This window comes from Pantherophis guttatus, chromosome 4 (genome assembly GCF_059756535.1).
Source record: "Pantherophis guttatus breed Tessera chromosome 4, ASM5975653v1, whole genome shotgun sequence".
NCBI classification, from domain to species: Eukaryota; Metazoa; Chordata; class Lepidosauria; order Squamata; family Colubridae; genus Pantherophis; species Pantherophis guttatus.
In genome coordinates, this window is record NC_142066.1 from 149,188,737 (window position 1) to 149,213,592 (window position 24,856).

At 39.2% G+C, this 24,856-nt stretch overlaps 1 protein-coding gene across 12 annotated transcripts in view; it reads right to left on the reverse strand.

Moving 5' to 3' along the window:
• The window catches only part of RBM33 (RNA binding motif protein 33), a 124,316-nt gene that overhangs the window by 7,992 nt on the left and 91,468 nt on the right, over positions 1-24,856 (reverse strand). For 4 of the 12 annotated variants that reach the window (XM_034401650.2, XM_034401645.2, XM_087893069.1 and 1 more), the window contains 2 exons: positions 20,127-20,339; positions 17,156-17,344 (listed from right to left, as the gene is read on the reverse strand). In XM_034401650.2, the coding sequence (XP_034257541.1) occupies positions 17,156-17,344; positions 20,127-20,339 (402 nt within the window). Of the gene's footprint in view, positions 1-887; positions 3,501-6,938; positions 6,977-17,155; positions 17,345-20,126; positions 20,340-24,856 lie in introns of those variants that run through there. The other 8 variants (XM_087893070.1, XM_034401648.2, XM_087893071.1 and 5 more) reach the window with 3 other exon arrangements.

A 24,856-nucleotide genomic window follows, 5' to 3' on the forward strand; every position in this document is an offset into this window, starting at 1 on the left:
AATCCATTATTCAATACCCCTTTTTCCTAATCAACATTCCCAGGAATACAAAGGGTTGGATACAGATTTTGTAATATTTAAATGAAGCCAACAGGATGAAGCCACCAAAGTCAATAGGATTTCTGTTAGTGCCGACTAACTTGCTAATTAATACTTTCTTTGAGATTTGTATGAATATGATGCAGTCCAATACCATTAAAAAATTGGTTAAGCACTGATGGGATAGTTAACATGTCTTTTAAGATATTGATCTGCTAAATCAGCAGCCCCCACTCCTTCAGCATCATTGAAATTGCAAGACTCTAAATGTGATATTCAGCCATGCAATCTTGGAATTTCAGAAGCTGGATTCACAACCCATCATGTCAGGGATGGTTATATTAAATGAATCCCAAATTGTTAGCTCTATTATTTCTTTACTCCGGAGAGAACTAAGACTGCACAGATAGCCCTCGACTTACAACCATTCATTTGGTATCGTTCAAAATAAAGATATTGAAAAAAGTGACTTCTGAACAGTCCTCGTACTTACGACCATCACTGTATCCCCACGATTATGAGGCAACTGGCATGTATTTGCAACATTTCCCAAATGACTTCTGAGAAGGAAAATCAATAGGAAAAGCCAGATTTGCTTAATGATAGTATGATTCACTTAACGGCAGTGATTTTCTTAACAACCATGGGAAAAAAGGTTGTAAAACCAGGCACAACTCACTTAACAACAGATTTGCTTAGCAACAGAAATTCTGGTCCCAATTATGGTCGTAAATCAAGGACTACCTATATTAGATAACAACAAAAATAGCACTGCAACCAGTTGCATGAAGAAAACCTTAATATCCTTGTTTAGTCACCTTTAAATGAAGATCAACATAGACGAAAAGTTGCCAAAAAGAATGATTTTATTACAGTACTTACTGAAGAAGTAAACTTTGGCTCATAAAATAACAGGAGAAAACATTATACAAATCTTTCCATATATAAGGAATACCTTAAGGTTCCCTTGGGATTTACAAGAGTAGAAAACAATTCTGTACAAAAATTTTTTTAAACAAAGCTATGAATCACTGTGCGTTAACTGAATCACTGTGGAAAACTCCCAAGAATAGGAATGTGAGCCTAATGAAACTTCAAACTTTCGTTAGCTTTTTAACAGTGGGATCAAACATAATACCATTCAGAATAAACATACCGTATATGCTTCCATCCTAATACTAGTTGCAAACATTTTATTCATCCAGTAATTGCAGATTTCTATCATTAAGGCACAAAATGATATGCAACACCTTTGTGGGTGAATGATCCATTGGAAGATTTGTGAAATATCACTACAGCTTTTGTGTCATGGGAATGTAATGGAATTGTATCAGAATGTACTATCAAATAATGGAAGACAAGCAGTGAATCCACAGGAATTGAATTTCTTGCATTTGTGTGGATCTGTGGTTTCAAAAGTTCGAAATAGCTAATTTGTACAGTGAAAGCTGCTGTCTTTAAAAGATGTTCTAAAGTTGTATGTCAACAGAAAAAATAATTTCTTTTTCAGATGCCCTGCTAATCATAATGACTAGTCTGTACATGAGTCTGACTGCTTTCCTTGATGGTCACATAAAGATCAAAAGTGTATACTTCTGACTTAAAAGCCACCATTGCTTTTGAATAATAAAGACTTTTAATTAATTCTAAATCTAACTTTAATCTCAAAGTTCAGAACTGTAGATTACAATTTAAAGTTGGATTTACCCAGACAAGCCAGATAAGTACTGTAAGATTATAACAAAAAAAAAATAAAAAATGTGGCTAGTTACAAAAAACTCAAAATGCTTCTAATCATCTCTTCAATGACAAACCAAGAAGCAGAGAAGGGAGTACATGAGCCCAAATCAAATTACAGTTGAATGTTTTATCCAAATGCCTCTGTGGTTCATAATGTGTATTTTGAAAACTTTCTTATATTGCAATATGCAACTTCAATTGTGACAACACTATGGAATCAAAAAGATCTATTCATAGAATTAAGCTATATATTGGGCTACATCATGTCTAAAAGGCTGTATCTGATAAAGCTATGAGCTCCTGATAAAAGGGTATCTTGCCCATCGTTATGACAGGAATGTCTATTTTGGAGCAGGTCGTATCCCAGAGGGACCAAATAATATTCAGCACTTCTGAACAAATCAGAATATCATCCCGGAGTTCTTTACAAACAGCTCTAATAGATTTTTCTGGTGTTGGCTGAGAACTTAACTCTACTTTGTCAAGCAGCCCAAAGATATAATAGTTTCCATTATTGGGGTCATGACTATTGGTTCCCAAAGTTAAGTTTGCATGCTTTATTTTTCACCAACAAGAAGTTCTACTTCTATCTTAATATTTTGTATGCCATAGATAATTAACTTATGAACGTAAGTATCAACATCGATTTTCTACCTCAAAAATCATTGTTCAAGTATATCCATGTAAATCAGAATCATGGAAAATATGGCTAAACAAGAAACAACCTGTTAATTTGACTCAGAACCCAATTTAAAGTACACAAATACAAATTAAACGCAGATGAGTATGAATGAAAGTACTTTTCATTTAAACCTCTTAAGCAATAGTGCTAACATACTGAGATTTCAGATGAATATATTTGAAGTTTCAGAAAGCTGTTATTTTATGATGAAACACAATCCAATTAACTGGACTATATTTCTGATTTTTAATAATTCACACATTAGCTTATCAGCTCAGGCCTATGGATTATCTAACTTTCCTTAAATAAATTTTAACAGAACTCAATTGGTTTAGCAGCTTGTTTTTTTTAAAAAATGAAAAATTCTGCAACTTGATATTTTTATAATAGAGAACATAATTTTTTAAAATTTTATTTTAATTTGAAAAGCTAAATAACTTCCATTTCTTGTAATTTTACAAGAACAGTTGCCATTGTTTAACTTTTCAGAACTGAAAACTGGGCAGACATAGCATTCAACACCAATTATATGAAGAGTCCTACTTTGAATTCCTAACTGTTAATGAAGGTAAAGTAATGTTTGGAGAAATCAGGGAACATTTGCTGCTCCATATTTACCATGCATATTCTTAAATCTGCTAGAATGTTCCTTGGTCATTAAATTTGGACCAGGTTAATGGAACATGTTACAAAATCAACTTACAATGATAAACTAACTTACAATCTCTTTTTACAAACACAAAAACCAAAACTTTTGCACTGAATAAATGGGTCATCAGTCACAAAGGATGACCTCTATTGCCTGAGAGGAATAATACCCTTAAAAGTCCAGTTAAGGCAACAGGAAGGACAAATGACCATGGAAGGGGAATTTCCCCTGCAGCTGCAACGCAGTACTTTCTCCTCTGTCAACTGGCAGTCTTCCCCTCTCCTGAACCTTCTTCAGCCCTCTTGCTAATAACTGATTCTCACAATCAAGTTAGGTGCTTCTCTCTCAACTATTGCAGAATATGCTCCCAATGCTTTAGCCTCCAGCTTCCTGTGACAGCCAATTAAGGAGGGGGGGAGGGGGAGAGAGAAGAAGAAGCTGTATTTAGCTACTATATCAGTTCTTAGGACAGCAGTCTATAAAATTCATTGAGGACACACAGTTAAATCACAGCCTTTCTTTGTAAATAATTGTAAATAATTAAGAAAGGCCGCCACTATTTTAATTTTTGGCCAATGCCTGTTCCAACTTGTGGTCCTTGTTCTATGGGAGGGGTGTCAAACTCAATTTCATTGAGGGCCGCATTAGGGTTGTGCTTAACCTCGGGTGGAGTGGGGGCTGGGGGCCGTGGCCAGGTAGATGTCACTCTCGCTGGGGGTGCCTCTGGTGGCCTGGGCGGGGCTGGGGGCACCTCCTCGTTAGCTCCAGTCCTGCGGATCTAAGGCTGACCACATTCCAGCCAAGTTGTAGATCAGCGCCTGGCTGGCCTGGGTTGGGGCTGAGGCGCCAGCCCTTCACTGTTTCCAAGGCAGCCCCACGGGCCAGATCTAACCACATTGCTGGCCGGATACGGCCTGCAGGCCTTGAGTTTGATACCCCTGTTCTATGGTATCAACAGAAGCTTATAATTTTGCAATATATTGATTTAAAATTATTATTATTCCGGTTGGGTATTCTTTCAGAAAAGTATAGTAAAGAACACATATATTTGATAATACATGTAATAGCGGCGGCAAAAATTATATTTGCACAAAACTGGAAAGCAGAAAAAATTCCTACAAAGGGAGAGGAAATTAAGAAAATATTGGAATGTGCAGAAATGAATAGGTTGACGTTGGCAATTAAAGGGAAAGAAGAGTCGGAGTATTACAACATATGGGGAAAATTTTATCAATGGCTAGAAAGTGAGTATAGATAATAAACATGGTAAAGATAAGAACATTGGGATGAATATGTTGCAGTATATTAAAATTAAATGAAAAAGGAAAGACAAATTTTATGTATTAAGAAATGATGATAAATTATGAAGTTGATGGCACAAAAATGTTATATCCAGATGACACATGGATTGATTAATAATGTACAGGAATGTAAGAAGAGATATAATTATAAAGTAAAGAAGAAATTTGAAATGAAGATGTATGTGAATAGAAATCGGTGCTGCTTGAATACCATCTCAGATTGAATTGAAAAAGGAAACAACAAGGGAGTGGAAAAGGGGAGAGGAGTAGAGAGGGGGAAGGAGGGGAGTTGGGAGATGAGAAGAGAAGAAAAGAAAAGGAGAGGAAGAAAGAAAGAAAGAAAGAAAGAAGGGGAAAAGAAGAGTAGGAGAGAGGGTAAGAAAGGGAGGAAGAAGAGAGGAGGGGGAAAGAGGAGAGGAAGTAAAAAAAGGGAAGGAGAGGAGGAATAAGGAAAGTAGAAAGAGAGAGAAGAGAAGAGAGAAGGGAAGGAAAGGTTGTATTAAAACAAAAGAAGGAGATGGTAAAGAGCAGACCCGAACAACTAATTAGCAAATGGAAGTTAAAGAATAAGATGAATGAATAATGATTAATGATGGACAAAAGACTGTGCATTTAAATATGTTGATGAAAAATAAAAAATTAAATTAAATTAAAAAAATAAAGAACTTTTTATATATAAAAAAAGAAGCTAATAATTTGTCAAGTTCCAGAACTTCCTTCCCCAACCTCCTGCCCTCCAGATGCTTTAGAACACAGGTGTCAAACTCGATCATGTCATGGGGCGGATTGTGACATATCGTGACTTTTTTTATCTTTGTGGAGCCGGGGTGGGCTTGGCCTGCGTGTGACGTATCCGGCCCATGGGCCGCCAGTTTGACAGGCCTGCTTTAGAACATAGAATAATACGACTGGAAGGGACCTTGACCTCCTATGAGGTCTGCATTGCTGCAGAGGTTGAAGGGGTGGGGGTGGGGGATCAGCCTGTCAGTGCTCAGACCCTGCACTGCATCAAATTGGTCTGCAGGGCTGTCATCCCAGAAGGAAGACTCTTCTAAAGATGATGCACAAGAAAGCCCGCAAACGGTTTGCTGCAGACAATCAGACTAAGGACATGGATTTCTGGAACTAGGTCCTGTTGTCCAATGAGACCAAGATAAACATATTTGGTTCAGATGGTGTCAAGCGTGTGTAGCGGCAACCAGGAGAGGAGTAGAAAGACAAGTGTGTCTTGCCTTCAATCAAGCATGGTGGTGGGAATGTCATGGTCTGGGGCTGCATGAGTGCTGTCGACACTGGAGAGCTACAGTTAATTGAGGGAACCATGAATGCCAACATGTACTGTGACATACTGAAGCATGATCCCTTCCCTTTGGAAACTTGACTGCAGGGCAGCATTCCAATATGATAACGACCCCAAACACAACTCCAAAACGACCACTGCCTTGCTAAAGAAGCTAAGGGTAAAGGTGATGGACTGGCCAAGCATGTCTCCAGACCTAAACTCTATTGAGCATCTGTGGGGCATCCTGAAATGGAAGGTGGAGGTGCGCAAGTCTCTAACATCCACCAGCTCCATGATGTTGTCATGGAGGAGTGGAAGAGGACTCCAACGGCAACCTGTGAAGCTCTGGTGAACTCTATGCCCAAGAGAGTTAAGGCAGTGGTGAAATCTAAAATTTGTTACTACCGGTTCTGTGGGTGTGGCTTGGTGGTGGTGGGGTAATGTGACTGGGTGGGCATGGCCAATTTTTTTTTTCTTTTAAAACCATTTTTTACATGTAAAACCATGTAAAAATGCTTTAAGAAGGTCTGACGATCCCAGCTGAGTTGCCTGATCGTCAGAGGGTTTTTAAAAAACCCTCTGCCGATCAGGCAACTCAGCTGGGATCGTCAGAGCTTGGATCATCAGAGCCATTTAAAGAAAAAAACTTTTTTTCTTTTAAATAGCTCTGACGATCCAAGCTGAGTTGCCTGATCGGCAGGCAACTCAGCTGGGATCGTCAGAACTTGGATCATCAGAGCTTGGCTTGTCAGAGGCATTTAAAAGAAAAAAAGGCTCTGATGATCGCGGGGCTCAGCTAAGCATGGGGGACGGGGGCAGGGATTTTTGCTACCGGTTCTCCGAACTGCCCGCCGCCATCGCTACCTACTCGCCCGAGCCAGTCCGAACCGGGAGCATTTCACCCCTGGGTTAAGGCAATGCTGGAAAATAATGTTGGCCACACAAAATATTGACACTTTGGACCCCAGTTGGACATTATCATTTAGAGGTGATGTCCTAAGTTTTGTTGCCACCTGTTTAGACATTAATGACTGTGTGTTGCATTATTCTGAGGAGACAGCACATTTACACTGTTATACAAGCTGTATACTCACTACTTTACATTATAGCCAAGGGTCATTTCTTCAGTGTTGTCATATGAAAAGTTATACTTAAATATTTACAAAATGTTAGAGGGTGTACTCACTTCTGTGATATACTGTATTTATACTATTACACTGAGGTTACTACTATTTATTAACTTACTTTACCAGGTTCTGCTTTGGGGATTCCAAATACAGGTGCTAGGAAAACATAAAATGGAGTTAAATCTGAATGTGTTTCTGAATTACACGTGTATCTGAATTACATTATATTACTTGTATCTGCGTATTTGAATTACATTAAATTATTTGCTTTTCAACATTGGCTGATTTCAAAAAGCTACAATGAGTACTTGGATCAGAAATCTAGACTAGAGAGAGAGGTAATATACAGTAATAAACAGAAAGTGGCCGCGGAAAATTATTTTTACATTGTCATTAAGAAATGTATATGGATAAGTTTAAGAAATCATTAAACAGCATTTGAATCAAAGGAATATTTACTTTTACTAGCACTTCCTAAATTACCAAAATAAGAGAATATTTGCAGCTCAGTGTTGAACTGTGCGGTCCTTTGTGCTCTCTGAGCTTGGTTGTTTTCTTGCAGATATTTCATTACCCAACCAGGTAACATCTTCAGTGTGCATAGGGAGTGGGATTTGCTCTCTGCCTATATACAAGTGGATGCCTTGTCAGTGTTGGTGGGAGTGGTCTTGGTAGTTCCTTGATTAGATTATTGTTTACTGTGGAACGTTTGTCTGAGTTGGTAGTTCCTTGATTGGACTGTTGTTTACTACTTGATTGATCTAACGTTAACCTTTGTTTTAATCTCTGCTGATCTGGGTGTTGATTGCTGGTGCAGAGATGTTGTGGTCTTTGTGTTTCCTTTCTGAAACTTCCTAGATTTCAGGTAAAGTATTCCCTATGTGTAGCTACTCTGTTTCCCCTAAAATAAGACATCCCCGAATAATAAGCCCAATTGGGCTTTTGAGTGCATGCACTAAAATAAGTGACCCCGAAAATAAGTCCTCCACGAAAATATTTAAACGCATGGGCAGCCGGTCCCCACCATTTCCTCTGGTTTCCTCCACATGCCCCAAAATAATAAGACCTCCCCGAAAATAAGGCCAAGCACTTATTTTGGGGTTCAAAAAAATATAAGACACGGTCTTATTTTCAGGGAAATACTGTACTATTTCTACAATTGTTGTAAGCTGCCTAGAGGAGCCCCACGGCAAGATAAATGACAAATAGATTTAACAAATAAATAAATACAGAATTTGCAAGAGGTATTCTGGATTAAAAGTCGGTTTCAATTTTCTTAGCTATAGATTTAGTTGCTTTTTATTGAAGTGTCTCTTCAGTTATAAATATTTATAGATTAGCTTGCTTTACAATCAGTTGTTTTACCAGTGTTCAAAGTTATCATGGTCACGGAATGGATGCTTTATGGCCTATAAAGCACACACACCCCGCCATCATAAATGGTTGCATCTCTCTCCCCCCCTGCAATTACATGACTGCATGTCAGCAGGCCTTCTTTACAACCTATTGAGGTGTCCCAAATAACACTTTCAAATTAATGGGTTTGCTTAACTGCAAGCATCATTCATTTAGCATTTGCTTAGCAACCACCACAATAAAATCTGGAAATAAAGAGCCTTGGTAGTACAGGGGTTTAAGGCACCCTGTTATTAAGCTGGTTATTAAGACCAGCTGCCTGCAATTACTGCAGGGTTCGAATCTCGCCAAGGCTCAAGGTTGACTCAGCCTTCCATCCTTTCTAAGGTAGGTAAATTGAGGACCCAGTTGTGGGGGCAATAAGCTGACTTTGTATAAATATACAAAAGGATGAAGGCTATTGCTGAGCACATTGTAAGCCGCCCTGAGTCTTCGGAGAAGGGCGGCATATAAATCAAATTAAAAAAAAAAAAATTACTTCTGGTCATGTGGATGCCTCAACATACAACCAAAATAACATATGACTGTAATTCCTGACTCAGTTACAGTAGTTAATCCAGGACTACCTGTAGGCAAACCTTATTCTCAGGCACATATCCCAATCGGTAGAGGGAATTTCTAACCTTTAATCACTCACTGACATGAACAATATTCAGAGACCAACTTGACTGTCGCCTGCTATAGAGGCAGCAGGAAGAGTGATTCAACAAATCCCAATGAAACTCCTAAATTCAATCTTCTATCTTGTATGAAGAAAAGAAATATGCTAACTCTTAGAACAGTGTTTCTCAACCTCAGTAACATTTAGATATCTGTCTCAAAGGTGCTTTCTCAAGAGGCAACCGGACTTTCTGGTTTTCCTTTGAAGACGTTTCGCTTCTCATCAGGGCTGAAGAAGCTTCTTGGATGAAAAGCGAAACATCTTCAAAGAAAAACCAGAAAGTCCAGTCTTGAAAAAGCACCTTTGGGACAACCATGACCTGGATGACTGAGAATCTCCATAGAAAAAAAAAATTCAGATGTCTGGACCTCAAGGCCCAAAATTCCACAGCCAGCACGTTTTGAATGTACGTATATATACACGTAAATTCATCTATTCATAATAGCATTTCAAAGTCCAAAAGCTGGTTCATACCAAGTTGGACTACTGGGCCCTCTAACTGCAGACAGTGGTTTCCAGAATTTCTAGACCTACTTGAAAATGCAAAGGATTCAGCTGTGGCCTTCTCTGTGAAAAATGTAATCGAATTATTGGCCTAATAGTGGATTTTGCAAATCTAATTCAATAATTTCTACAAGGACGGCAATATATATTTAGTCTTCCCTTCGTATAGGTTCGTTTCATCACAGCTACAGCCCTTTTGGACACTTCCTGGGGAAGGTGGCCAACACTGCATTAAAGGGCAGAGCAAACAACCATGTGGACTTGATAAATAGTTTTATCTCATCCATATTAATGTTAATATTTTCATTTGTGTTTTTATTGTACTGAAAGCTGCCCAGAGTCATTTTGGATAGTGAGATGGGTGGCATTAAACTAAAATAGACCAAAATAGTTGCTAGCTTGGTTCCCAATAGAGAAGCATAATATCCCTGGAGATCTCTATACTAGCGACAGTGAAAAATGAGGTGGGCTACTAGCAACTTGTGTATACAATTTGCTTTAAGTGTATTGGGAATAGACACTTTACCAGAATGGTAAAGTCACCAAAACAATCAACCACATCACTGCAAAAGATAAAATCAGCTTAAGTGGTATCCTGCAAATAAAGTGATCAGATTTCATACTGCATACTATCCATCACAACCATCTATAGATCAATAGTTACTTATTTGTATATTGGCAACAAGAGATTAACATGCAGGGAGAGGGAGGGGGGAGAGAGGTGGGGGCAAAAAGAAAGAGAGCAGCAGAGTTGAGGAGCTAACATCATGATAATTTCCCTGCAAAGTTTACAAAATAGATTTAGGAAATAGCTTCTATGAAGTATATCTGATACAGGCTAGAGCAGTGTTTCTCAACCTTGGCAACTTGTATGGAATTCACCTCCCAGAATTCCCCCGTTTTCGAAACTGGTTAGAAAACAGATTCACAGATTTTTCCATGACTTTACAAATTACAGTGTAAACCCATTCAGTCCATAATAATAAATAAACTTTATCTTCAATATAATCCTCAACTTAGTTGAACTTCTTCATGTCAAATCACTACGTATTTCAAGCTTGTAATAACAGTATTACCCGTATAGTCATTTTCTAAATAAAATGCGTTCACTGAAAAATTCTGCAGTTACTCTCAGTGAGCACTAGGGTGTGCCATAACTCTGCGAATGTCAAGCAGAAGACACAGAGGGGAAAAAACCCAGGATTTACCCCCCTCTTTTTAGCACTACAGGGTGGTTATTTATACTGAAAATGTTACTGGATTTTTATAAGGGCACAGAAACACAAATGTAAAGAAACTGGAAGGTGCAATTAGAGAGTATAAGGCCAAGCAAGGTGCTACTTTTCTGAAAAAGGACTGCAACAGTCTAGATCAGTGATGATAAACCTTTTTGACATGGAGTGCCGAAAAGGGAGCACTCCACGCTCGTGCTTGTCAGAACTGGTTTCCAGTGCGCATGCCTTCCGGTTACTGCCGTGCATGCGCTGATCAGTTGGCTGGCTTGCATGCTCACGCCAGAAAACGGAAGACCACAGTTTCCAGCATTGCCACACACACAAAGGCCAGCTGATCATTGCGTGCGCATGAGTGCCAGAAACCCAGAGGAGGAACGGGCAACACTGCGCGTGCCAGGCGACATGGCTTCAGGTACCACTTCGGGCACGCGTGCCATAGGTTCGCCATCACGGGCCTAGATGTTAGAAATATAAGTTAAAAGATTATCTTATGTCACGGTGCTACTACCATACAGACTACATCATTTGCTGATTTAATTGAATAGATATATCACTTCCCCGTCTGATATTTTCCAGGAATGCAAAAATATTATGTGAAATTATTCCCTTTAACTATAATGAGCTACTCCAATGATTCAATACTGTAGCTTACTAAACAAACAAACAAACAAACAAAAAAGAACAACTGCAAGAACTGATCTTGTCAGAGCTGTTTGAAAATCATTTGAGTAGAACAGGCTTCTTTCTATACAGTAACAGAGTTGGAAGGGACCTTGGAGGTCATCTAGTCCAACTCCCTGCTCACGTAGACCTGTACAAGGGATTTGAACCGCTAAACTGCCAACCTCTCTGATCGACAAGTTCAGTGTCTTAGCCACTGAGCCACTTAGGCAGGGTATTATTGGTAGAAGATGCTCAAGATGTCTTCATGGGGCAGTGAACCTAACAGCACTATTAGAGATGGGGAGAGAACTCTTCCCATTAAGGATCACCATTAAGCCACCAGAGATAATCTGTAGAGGCCAAAGGCTACAACGGCAGTGATGAAAGGAAAGCCAAAGGTTAGTAGGGCCAGAACCAAAAGAGCTCAGAAGTACAGGTATGGTAGTTCTTGACTTACAACAGTTCAATTAGTGACCGTTTGAAGTTACAACAGTATTGAAAAAAGTGATTTATGGCCATTACAGCATCCCCAGGACAACTGTCTCATATTTTTGACGTTTGCAGTGTCCCACGGTCATGTGATCCCCTTTTGCGACTTTCTGACAAGCAAAGTCAATGGAGAATCCAGATTTATTGAAAAACCCTGTTACTAATTTAACAACTGTAATGATTTACTTAACAAGTGCGGCAAGAAAAGTCATGAAATGAGGCAAAACTCACTTAAGAAATTTCTCATTTCGCAATATAAATCGTGATCGTAAGCCCTGTAGAGTCCTAACCTGTACTTTCTCATTTTCTTATACCAGGAGTGTCAAACTCGTGGCCCACAGGACCGGATGCATCACACACTGGCCACATCCCCGCCCGGTTTAGCAAAGGGGGGGGGAGAGAGAAAGTTGCGATACATCATGTGACAACGACATGATGACACAAGTTTGACACCCCTGGCATATAGGATGCTTTTATGCTGGGATAGCTCTCCATTTATCCCATCTTATTTCCAGAAAATTGAGTAGCAATTGGGGAGGGGGGGGACCTCCTTAGATTATTCTTTTTTCCTTCTGTTGGCAAAAAGAAAATAAGATTAATAAAAGCATTTATGTCAGACTTCAAACCCAAAGAAATGCGTGCTTATTCTGCAGTAGGTCCTTCAATTCAAAAATCCTTGCTCTTAGGTAAGTACAGGTAGTCTTTGACTTACAACAATTGACTTTGCTTGTCAGAAGCCAGCTGGGAAGGCCGCAAACGGCAATCAAATAATCTGGAGATTCTTTAACTGGTCTAATACATGCTGGTTACCTAGTGCCCGAGTTTTGATCATGTGACTGTGAGGATGCTGCTAGAGTCAGAAGTGCAAGACCAGTCATAAGACACTTTGTTCCATGCTGTTGTAACTTCAAATAGTTACTAAATGAATTGTTGTAAGTCAAAGACCAACTGTACTTACCAAAGAGCAAGGGAAAGCCAGATTTGCTTAACACCATGTAATTCATTTAAGAATTGCATTGATGCGCTTAACAACCGTGATAAAACAGGCTGTAGAAACTTGCATGTCTCATTTAACAACCATCTTGCTTAGTAACAGAAATTCTGGTCCCAACTGTGGTTGTTAAGTCAAGGGCTACCTGCATGCTCAGAATTTTAGCCAATAATTTAGTCACCTGCTAAAATCCTGCTTCTTATATCCTTTCCACATATATAAAAAGAATGTTTGCAATGGAGAGCCTTTATCAGTTAGGACCCCAATTTTATGGGAAGCCCCCACAGAGATAGAAGATTCTCCAATGCAGGCACCCACCCTCTTCGCAAAAAGGATGATAACACGTGTGCAGGGTTACGCATGGTCATCTCTGATCTCTCTCTGGAGCTCAGGTGGGCAATTACTTTTTCCAAAGAACAACATGAAAAACTGGGACTGTTGTGGAGGCCATCGCCCCAATGTTGCCAACGCCGCTGATGCTGTGGGTTGGACAGAGAGAGTCAAAGGGCCAGATGTGGCCTCCAGGCTGTAAATGCCCCGGTTTGCTCTCAAGTGATGACAGCAGTTTTCTTTTATCTTTTGCTGCTCTTTAGGAAAATGAATATGCTTTAATTATTTCCAACTCTTGCCAACTCATTTGTGTGTGCTTTTCTTACTGTAAGGTTTTCTCACTGAATTAAGACAACCTGTACACATGATAATTATTGTGCCTTGAGATCCTGCAAATGGGAAACTCCCAACCAACTATGACCAGGTAAAGTCCTAAGATCCAGAAACAATTGTAATAGAAAGAGTTCTTTTCTTTCTTCATTCTTGCAGAGAATATCTCTAGTTAAATAATATTTCCATATGGACCCAACAGAAGAACCAAAAAGCATAGCAAATGAATATTTAAGTAATAACACCAAAATCGATTTGAAGACAGATGGCAAGTTATTAGCGAAAAGAACATTCATGGATATTCTGTACTAGCATCCCCTTGAAACTGGAAATGTACTTTGGTTGACATTTTCACCTAGAGACAGATGGAATTGGCAAGGAACATTTTTTCCCAGCTGGCTCAGAGAACGCCGATACTGCTAATCTCAAATATTTGTATCAAGAGCAACAGACAGATGGGTCTCTGTGCCAATCTATTTAAATTATACGTGCTTAGTCCTAACACAATTGCTACCACTTTAAACTATGGTTCTGTAATTCCTGAGCCATCATGTGTCAGCACCTAGACAAATTTAGATGATCTGAAAAAATTAGGTCCTGTTTAGTCCTAGGTTAAGGTTAGGGTTAGTATTAATTGAGTAACAAATGCAATTTGGAGGTTTTACATAAAATACAGGGAGGGACGGAGGGAGGGAGGGGGATGGGTAGATAGATTAGATAGATAGATAGATAGATAGATAGATAGATAGATAGATAGATAGATAGATAGATAGATAGATAGATAGATAGATAGATAGATAGATAGATAGATAGATAGATAGATAGATAGATAGATAGATAGATAGATAGATAGATAGATAGATAGAGTAGGTAGATGGGTGGGTGGGTGGATGGATGGATGGGTAAGTAGATAGATGGATGGATGGGTGGGTAGGTAGCAGAGGTGAAATCTAAAATTTTTTGCTACCGGTTCTGTGGCGTGGCTTAATTAGTGGGCGGGGCTTGGTGGTAAGGTGACTGGGTGGGCGTGGCCAAGTCAATGTCACTTTTTTGCCCTTTTTTAACCTACAAAACACAACACAACACAACTGGCTCACCCACAATGTAAAAGCAGCTGTGCTAGACTCAAAATAGCCCCGCAACAAGCAGGAACCTCACACAGCCACAAAAAGCCCAAAAAAACAACTTTCACACTTTACACACACAAAATTCCACATACAGCTTTGAGAGATTTTGTGTGTTTGTGTAGCTAGAGTGATACACTACAGAAACACACTAAATCTCAGAAAGCTGCACAAATATTATTTTATTTTAATTTATTTTTATATAAAAGCAGCTAAATTTAAAACTTCCTAAACTTTAAATGGCTAGGTCTAAAAAAAGAACTAAAAAAACCCCCAATTAACTATTTTTTTTAAAGCTCCCAAAGGGGAAAAAAACTTACCCAATAGAACAGGGGTCTCCAACCTTGGCAACTTTAAGACTTGTGGACTTCAACTCCCAGAATTCCTCAGCCAGCTTTGCTGGGAGTTGAAGTCCACAAGTCTAGGCAGGAAGGCAGGCAGGCAAAAAGAGCTGCTCACCGATGAGCTTGATTACAGGCAGGGAGATTGTTGCTTGCTGATGCATGGATTGCGATCGTCATGCAATCAGCAGCTAAGGTAAGCAAGCTGGAGGCTGGGAGAGGGGGGGTGAAAGAAACTTTTTTTCTTTTACATGGCTCTGGCGATCCAAGTTGAGTTGCCTGATTAGCAGGCAACTCAGCTGGGATGTCAGAGCTTGGCTGGTCAGAGCCATTTAAAAGGAAAAAAAGGCTCTGATGATCGCGGGGCTCAGCTGGGCATGGGGGGCGGGGGCAGGGATTTTTGCTACCGGTTCTCCGAACGGCCCGCCGCCATCGCTACCTACTTGCCTGAGCCGGTCCGAAGTGGGAGTATTTCACTCCTGGTAGGTAGGTAGGTAGGTAGGTAGGTAGGTAGGTAGGTAGGGAGGTAGGGAGGGAGGTAGGTAGGGAGGGAGGGAGAGAGAGAGGTAGGTAGGTAGGTAGGTAGGTAGGTAGGTAGGTAGGTAGATAGATAGATAGATAGATAGATAGATAGATAGATAGATAGATAGATAGATAGATAGATAGATAGATAGATAGATAGATAGATAGATATTGTTCAACAAAGGAGATTTCATTGAGAATTTTTACCCTATACAGCAGGCTCTATATATACCTCCTTCCTTCAGAGGTGATAGTTATAACTTTAATAGAATCACCCTACATTACATGGTTGCAGAATAATTCCCTATCCTCCTTTGTGCAGCTACTTCATGGTTTAGAAGACATGCTACAATCAAATCAACCAAAAGAGCCTGGTGGCGCAGCAGACTAATAGCCTGTTATTAATATTCAGCTGCCTGCAATTACTGCAGGTTCGAATCTTGCCAAGGCTCAAGGTTGACTCAGCCTTCCATCCTTTCTAAGGTAGGTAAATTGAGGACCCGGATTGTGGGGGCAATAAGCTGACTTTGTATAAATATACAAAAGTATGAAGGCTATTGCTTAACGCATTGTAAGATGCCCTGAGTCTCCGGAGAAGGGCGGCATATAAATCAAATTAAAAAAAAAAAGAAAGAAAACATGATACCCTATTATTTAAGGGTTAATTTTTTTTCTACATGATGAGGAAGAACCTAACCATGGATATCGCTTTTGACCTATCTAGATGTGGAGGCAGTTCCATGAGAAACAGGCCTTTAGGAGCTAAGTCTTAAATGGACATCCACCAAAATATTTGCTTAGGAGAATATTCCCATCATGAGCCCTGGTGGTGCAGTGGTTAGAATGCAGTACTGTGGGCTACTTCTGCTGACTGCCGGCTGCCAGCAGTTTGGCAGTTCGATCCTGACCAGATCAAGGTTGACTCAGCCTTCCATCCTTCCGAGGTGGGTAAAATGAGGACTCAGTTTGTTGGGGGCAATAGGCTGACTCTGTAAAACCGTTTAGAGAGGGCTGTAAAGCACTGTGAAGCGGTATATAAGTCTATGTGCTGTTGCTATTAGATTTCCCTGTTAGCATTGAATGGAATTTTTCCATTCGTCATAAGATACTGGAGAGAGAACAGAAAAGAGTGCTGTAAAAACCAAGAGAAGTATATATAGGTACAAAATACAAAACAGCACTTCACCCTGCCGTATGTTAACCAACTTAAAAGATTTGGTGGCTGCAGTTGTGCAACCTGCTTAAGCACGGTCTAATTTTTAGTTAATTTCTCTTGGGGCTTATTGGTGCTATGCAAACCTAGTCCATTTGATTTATTTATATTTAATGTATAACTCAGAAAATGGGTTCAATCTGTGACCAGATCAAACTTGCAAACACATCCAGCAGATTGCAGATGACCTTTTACTGATTCAAAGGGTTTGTTTTGTTTTTTTCCGCTCTTTCAGATAATAGTGGTAGTGGGCATCTTTAAATATATGTTAGCAGCCGAACACCTCCTATTGTGCCACTTCTTTCAAATGTATAGAGCAGTGTTTCTCAACCATGGCGATTTTAGGATGGCTGGATTTCAACTCTTAAGAATCCCCCAGTCAGCCATGCTGGCTACAGGATTCCTGGAATTGAAATCCAAATATCTTAATATTGCCAAGGTTGAGAAACGCTGGTCTAGAGCTTTGTAAAGATTTAAGATCTCTGGCAAAAATAACAAAGGTGGGAGATGATCTACCTGGATGGGTCCTACTGACATGAGCAGGTTCTTCAGCTGAATGTCCGTGGTGGATGAAGAAAGCCCTTCCACTGACACCACACAGGGCTGAGGTTTGCACTCCACCACCCGCAGATTCGGCTTACTTGTCATTAAGCGGCCTCGGCCCATCTGGCTCACGATCCCCCTGCCTCTCCCATGCAGAATACCCTGGTGAGAAAAAAAGGATTTGATTTCGTGCTTCTGCTTACGTAATCTGACAGATTAAACACGAGTTATCTTTTCTCTGAAAGGCTGGAGGGCAAATGACTGAAGTTCCATCTGTAAACACAGTTAATGGCCTGACAGCAGCGGTGAAATCCAAACTTTTTTACTACCAGTTCTGTGGGCGTGGCTTGGTGGGCCTGGCGTGGCTTGGTGGGCGTGGCAGGGGAAGGATACTGCAAAATCTTCATTCCCACCCCACTCTGGGGCCAGCCACAGATGGTATTTGCTGGTTCTCCAAAGTGCTCAAAATTTCCGCTACCGGTACTCCGAACTGCTCAAAGTTTCTGCTTCCAGTTCTCTGAACTGCTCAAAATTTCCGCTACCAGTTCTCCAGAACCTGTCAGAACCTGCTGGATTTCACCCCTGTCTGGCAGTCATAGTTCCCTCAGATTCACTTTCATTTAAATTATGGACCAGGAAACCTATGATCCATTGGTATCTTTGTTTCAGAGGTACGTCCTTATCTAAAGAGAGAAACAGAATGAACCAAAACAAAAACCAAAAAACCCAAGTGGGAGATGTCCAACTTCCTGCCATTGAGTTTTCTTGCAGGAAGCTGGAGGGAGAACTCTGAAAATGAGGATCAAGTTAACAGTAAGAGAGTTGGAAGGGACCTTGGAGTCATCTAGTCCAACCCCCTGCTCACGCAGGAGACCTATACTGGGGATTTGAATCACTGAACTGCCAACCTTTCTGATCGACAAGCTCAGCGTCTTAGCCACTGAGCCACCTAGCCAGACGCCTTTGTGATTGTGGCTAACTGTGGCAGCACCGAAGCAGCCGCAACTTTGCCAAATTTCAATCCCACAGGAATCATTGATGCTGTGGATGCTTTCTGTAAGTTAGTCCTTTTGAGGTATACCGTTTTAAAAATTGTTGGCCTATGATGCACTGTTTCATCTAACTGAAAGTTACAATCAATGAGAGACATGTGTGCTTTCACCTACATCGATAGGAAATCATAGCAAAGTTCCAATGTAACAAGAAGTTCCATCCCTAGGAGAAAACAGTCCAAAAACACCGAGGCTTGCCAAAGCAACATCCCTTTCCTTCATGAACTCTTTATTTCTAGCAGTGTCCACAAACGAACTCTTCCCTCTTTACAGCCACTCCATAAGGTAAGTTCCCCAAATCTCTGACATACAGTTCTACGTAAAAGTATTATGCAGTTGTGCAAAAATGCTATAAATTAAGAATGTTTTCAGAAATAAAAGGTAAAGGTAAAGGTAAAGGTTCCCCTTGCACATATGTGCTAGTCATTTCCAACTCTAGGGGGCGGTGCTCATCTCCTATTCAAAGCCGAAGAGCCAGCGCTGTCCGAAGACGTCTCCATGGTAATGTGACCGGCATGATTAAATGCCAAAGGTGCATGGAATGCTGTTACCTTCCCACCAAAGGTGGTCCCTATTTTTCTACTTGCATTTTTTACATGCTTTCGAACTGCTAGGTTGGCAGAAGCTGGAACAAATGATGGGAGTTCACTAGAGATTTGAATTGCTGAACTGCCAATCTTTCAATCGACAAGCTCAGCATCTTAACCACTGAGCCACTGAATGTCATTTTTCAGAAACAGAAGTGCTAATGAATTATTTTTTATCCATTAGCAAAAAGGGAAGTAAATGAACAGAAGAGAAATCCAAATCAAATCAATATTTGGTGTGACTATCCTTCAAAACAGCATCAATTCTTCTAGGTACACTTGTACACAGTTTTTGAAAGAACTCGGCAAGGTTGTTCCAAACATCTTGGAGAAATAACTGCAGATCTTCTGTGGATGTAGGCTGCCTTCTGCCTCTTCATGTAATCCTAAACAGATTCAATGATGTTGAGATGTCTGGTTTGAAATCTTTATCTGGGAGAGACCTTGTTGATGCAGTATAACTATCTTTTGTTCCTGTGCTCAGTTTTGCCATGGTGCCTGACTTGTGACATGCAACTGTCTTCCACCACCTCACCTTAGTAGGAGAGTTTGGATGTTCCTTACCCAGATTTAAGCTTCCCACTTTTTCAGTTAATGACTGAGTTTCAACCCATTTAGGAAATTGATGTTCACTTGTACCTGCTTGGTATAGTTGGTATAATACACCTGGCTCTCATTCTACAAAATCCTTGACTTTGTGCAAGTGTAAGAATTGATTGTGTTTTGAAGGTAAAGGGTGATCACGCCGAATATTAATTTGATTTGCCTTTCTCTTCTGTTCATTTACTTTCCATTTTGTTAAATTGATAAAATATAAACTATTAACACTTCTATTTTTGAAAGCATTCTTAATTTACAGCATTTTGCCAGTACTATACATTAAGGCAATAAACATGCATGAGTTACAAAAAGTAACTTATTATATGAAATTACACACTAGCAAAGATCTTACAAAAGGATTTGAGCTCAAGGGTCCCCCATATAGTTATCTGCAGTGTTAAAATACATTTCCCATCAATTCTGTTTGGTGCTTTTCAAGATGTTAAAAATTGGAATCCAATTTATCTGGGAACTATCAGATACCGGAATGTTACCTGAGAACCAGCATTCACTGGGGAATGTTTTCACCATCCATAGCTTTTACCTGAAGTCAAAACAACCATCACAAATCTATACCACCAAGAGAAATTCTCTTTCTGCTACCTCAACAGCTAATGTAGTTAACAAGTTCAGCGTCTCAATAACCCTGAAAAGTTATTTCTTCAAGCAACTAATGAAGATATCAGGACAAACCAGAATCAATACCTTTTTCACTTGATGTATCCCTGGGATATTTTTGAGTCCTTGAGGAAACGTAGAATGAATCTGTGACAGAAGATGCTGATGAGGCAGATGTGGTTGCTGCACTGTCCCCTTTGTCAGAGTGACCTTCCGTATTGGCTGATGTCTTTGCTCCGATGGCTGCGGAAGCCGGTTAGCAGATTCTTCCAAATTAGAAAAGCCAACGTTCTCACCACCCTGTAAGAAATTTAAAACATTTTGCTTAAGACGTAAAAAAAAAAAAAAAAAAAAAAAATCTACTACGTATTTTTGGCAACAATTACTATAGAATGGAGCTTGGAGAACAGATTAAGAAGTATTAAGATCATGCTTTATTCAAAGGAGAATGTGCATGGGTTCCTAAAATTGAGAGAGGGTTAAGAAGAGAAGGCATTTAGTAGAACCTCCTTCCTGTGTGATTTATTCCTTAAGAGTTAAAAATCACAGCGTTTTGTTGTTTTTTTAATAGACATATATGTGAATCAAATGCTAGTACAACTTTCCACAATGTGGAATCCTTCTAGTTCTGGGGCTCTTAACTCTCAGAATTTTCAGTTGATGTAATTATATAACAAAATGCTGGGGAACCTGTTGCCTTCAGGTCCTGCTTATGGCATGAAGGCACTTCATATTCGTGACTGTCAACATTTGGAGATATACTGTACACAAAACAGAAAACGTGTTTTGATTTAAAGTATGAATCATGCACACCTTTTCCAGGAAATCAAAATCTGTCCAAACTAAACCCAGATAGCTAGTTCCCCTATTAGATGGTTCCCTCATCTGACAGGCAAACTAGAGGAAGGTTGACAAACCAGTTTCCCTCTCCTCCCCATCTCTGCATGGTCTCTGTACCAGCCAGCTCATCAATATTTCCAGCATCCTTTCCTTTACCCACTTACTGCACCAGAAATCAAGCAAGGTATACCTATCCAGCTCCCCAATTTTGTGTGTGTGTGTGTGTGTGTGTGTGTGTGCGTGTATCTATCTATCATCTATCTATCGATATATATATATATATGAATATAAACAGATACACACACACACACACACAATTTGTTTATTGCCATTCATCCATTGACAAGAATCTCACTAGATAAATACTGCAAAATTTTAGAGATCTCCTTTTCACTGCTTCCACCTCATCATCTACTCAAGGATAGCCAGCCTTTTTACTCCTCCCCTCAACTCAGGTCCAGATTGGACCACACTTCTTTCCCATCTTAATTTTTATCTGGACCTTATGTCCTTTCCCTAATCTTACCTTGTCTTAACCCTCCCTGTTTTAGCCACTGCCTCTTAACCTGGAGCATTTTGCCAGCACATATGCCTTCAAGATCTGTGCCCAGATAAGCTCTTAATAATTTCAGTATGGATATGGACCATCCAAAATAACAGAATGTTCTGCACATCCCTAAGGGAAATGTAAAGATGCTAGATGATTTTGGTCTGATCCAGGCAGGCTACCGTCTTTCTGTACCAGGCAGACCTTTTCTAATTATGATTGTTCAAAGAAAATCAAATCAACCCATGGTTATGTGATGTGTTCCTTCACATATGGCATTCTGTTATTCACGAATGAAATATTCTATCCCAAACTCTGAGGGTAAATTAAAACCAACACAATTCTAGAAAGGCTGTAAATTCTGCAATGTGTTTTAAACAGACATGATAAACTGAAGAACTAAGTTTATTCTAAGAGTTTCCCTCTCTAATACTTTATTCTATATCTTAAAATATCTTAACTGAAATTGAAGTATCCACAGTGAAATCTTTCTACAATGGTTATCAATCTACAGAACTTTAAAACTGCATTTATACAGCAGCAGAGAAATGTAATATGTCCCTGCTAGTAAATAAGCACACTTTCCTACTTTGAACTAAAAACATTAAATCCCCCCTCAGAAACTCATATTTGTATTATTTTTGAATGACAAGCCAAGAGTAGGATTAGGCAATCTGATCTATCAGAAGTAAAGCTCAGCAGGAGAGCCCTTGTCATAGCATGTCTTGAACTGTTGATCTGCAAATAAAAGATCCTGCAAATCTAGAGTGTTAAAAAAATTGAAATTTAAAGATATGGCATATTTGCACTTTCAGTTATTATATTCATGATAAGTGGACATATACCTTTTTCAGGGGTACAATACAAATTTTATGTAGGCTAACATCTCATTACATGGTCTAAAAACTAAGGTTGTTATTAATAGTCTTCATTAATTTCAGTGGAAAAGGCAAGAAATTAAATGAGTAAGATTTAGAAGCTTCCAATTCCATTATTTATTTTTAGAAAGGTAAGCTCTGATCATGCTTTATTAGAAAGGATGTTAATAAATAAGAGCAACGAAGGAGCACCAGAATTTTGTAAGCTGTACTTTTCTCACAAATACCTTGACAGTTTCACAATGAAGATGAAGTCAGTTGGCTATCAATATTAGCTGGACAATTTTATTTATAACAAACGCGTTGAGGATGTCCTGATAAAATACTGCCCCATTGATACTGTCAGAGCTTCTTGCAATTTGACAGATCAAATCTTATTCTAATTCTTAAAACCGCACAAATAAACGGTATCACTCGTGTGCATTCTGTAGTGAGCAAATTGATTAATCCCTTTCTATAGAAATCTCAACTCTTGATTACACCTATCAAACGTTAAGCACCATTATTCCAAGTGACAACACTTGACAAATTCCCTAACCATCTCTCTCAGCCTTTGTACCCCTGCTAGCTTGTATTAACCCTGATGAAAAATTAATTTTCCTTATCTTCAACTAAACCCCAAAATCCAAATCCGCCAAACTGGCAACTCTTTCTGTAAAGGTATTATGAAAACCTCTAAAAGATTAATTGCATGTCTTCAGGTGACATTAAATTAATTTCTATACTCATGATAGACATTTGATACTCCGCACTGAGAGGACAGATAACATTGTCAGGATACACAGAAGGACAGTGGTGGAGTGTCCCAGGGCAGCCTCTTATGAATTCGCCTTTTGATAAGGCCATACTTCACTGTCATTGACACTGTTACCGATCTTGCAACCTCAGACCTCACTGCACAGGTTTCTATTAACTGTGACAATGCTGTGTTTATCCATGTAATCTTTGCTAAAGCAAATTCAAATAACCACCCTAACAGTGAGAGGGATGTACATGCTGGTTAAAGCATTTAAAGAAAATAAGCTAGGCCTGATTTGTGAAATATTGCATTGCAGGGACTGCAAACACAACTCTGCACTCCTATCTTGGCGGAATGACTTACAGTCTAAAGAAGACAAAGTACCTTTTAGTTTCTATACTGGGGACCATAACAAACTGTACAACAACCATATTCCCATTAAGTCACCTTACAAGATTTAATAAATGGCTTGCTTTCCTCAACAATCATTGTTTTTTTAAAATGAAAGCCGGGTGAGAAAGAAACTACTGAAACCAGTTAATGTGCAAGTGTTGTTAGTAACAGGAAATCTACATACAATAAAATAAGTAAGTTTAAAGCCAAAGGTGTAAAATCACTGCAAAGCTAGCAACTATTTCATCACTTTTGAACACATGTCCAAAAGGTGTTTTTTCTAAAGAGTAACTGGACTTTGTTGTTTTTTTTCCCTTGAAAACGTTTTACTTCTCATCCAAGAAGCTCGTTCAGTTTTAAATGACTGGTGGGGAATTCAGTCAGTCAGAACTGAAGAAGTTTCTTGAATGAGAAGTAAAATGTTTTCAAAGAAAAAAACCAAACACTTAAGTCCAGTTGCCTTTTGGGAAAAGCATTTTGGGACAACCTAACCTGGATGACTAAGAATCTCCATAGACATCTGAATACTTGTATTAATTAGCTCACCAAAACCAATTTCATGGCAAGTAAATTAAAGAAGTCTTCGTGTTCAAACACTTTTGCGATCTGAGACTTAAATAAAGGGATATTCTTCTATTTACTTTTAAAGCCAAGCTGAGAAGACCAGAAATTAATTCACTTGGATTAGCTTCAAGGTAGCCTTCAAAGTTCAGATTCAGACTTATACCAACCTTTCCCTGCTGACATTCTTCAGAAATATAGCGCCATATTTATGATACTCAAAATTACGGTTTTGTATATTAGTGTAGAATGAAAGTGTATTCCGATTTCCTTTTCTTCTGTCCACATTTTCTGAGAGGACATAAATTAGTTTTTGCCTGAAACATGTTGCTGGAAAACGGGAGGTGGTTTTTGTACTTGTGTATGAGAACTATGCATATTAAATTAATAGATTTTCAGCACTTGAATAAAGATACATAAAGGAAGTTTTACTAAATGCACAAAATGCATTTGTTATTTCCACAATACATTCCCATATATATAGTCAGAGTATAATTAGGACATACTTCAACACCTTCCTTACATTTTTTTACTATCAGCTGAAGGTAGTAAATGTCTTTAGTGTTATCCAATAAATGGCCCATTAACAGAGATGTACTGCTGTGTATTTGCTGATCACTGACTGCAGAAACATGTATGGTCTCTGCCACAGTAGCCGTAAAAATTATATTTTTGAAAATGTCAAATTTTATATAGCTCTCCTTGAAACTTATGTTGATTATGCAAACATTCTTCCTGCCCCTTGCTCAATCAAGTTGTTTTCATCACATGAAATTATAGGAAGTAAGATAAAATACTTCGGAAATTGCAATACGAGATCTATTATTTTCAGTTAAGCAAAAATACTATATTACGTAAA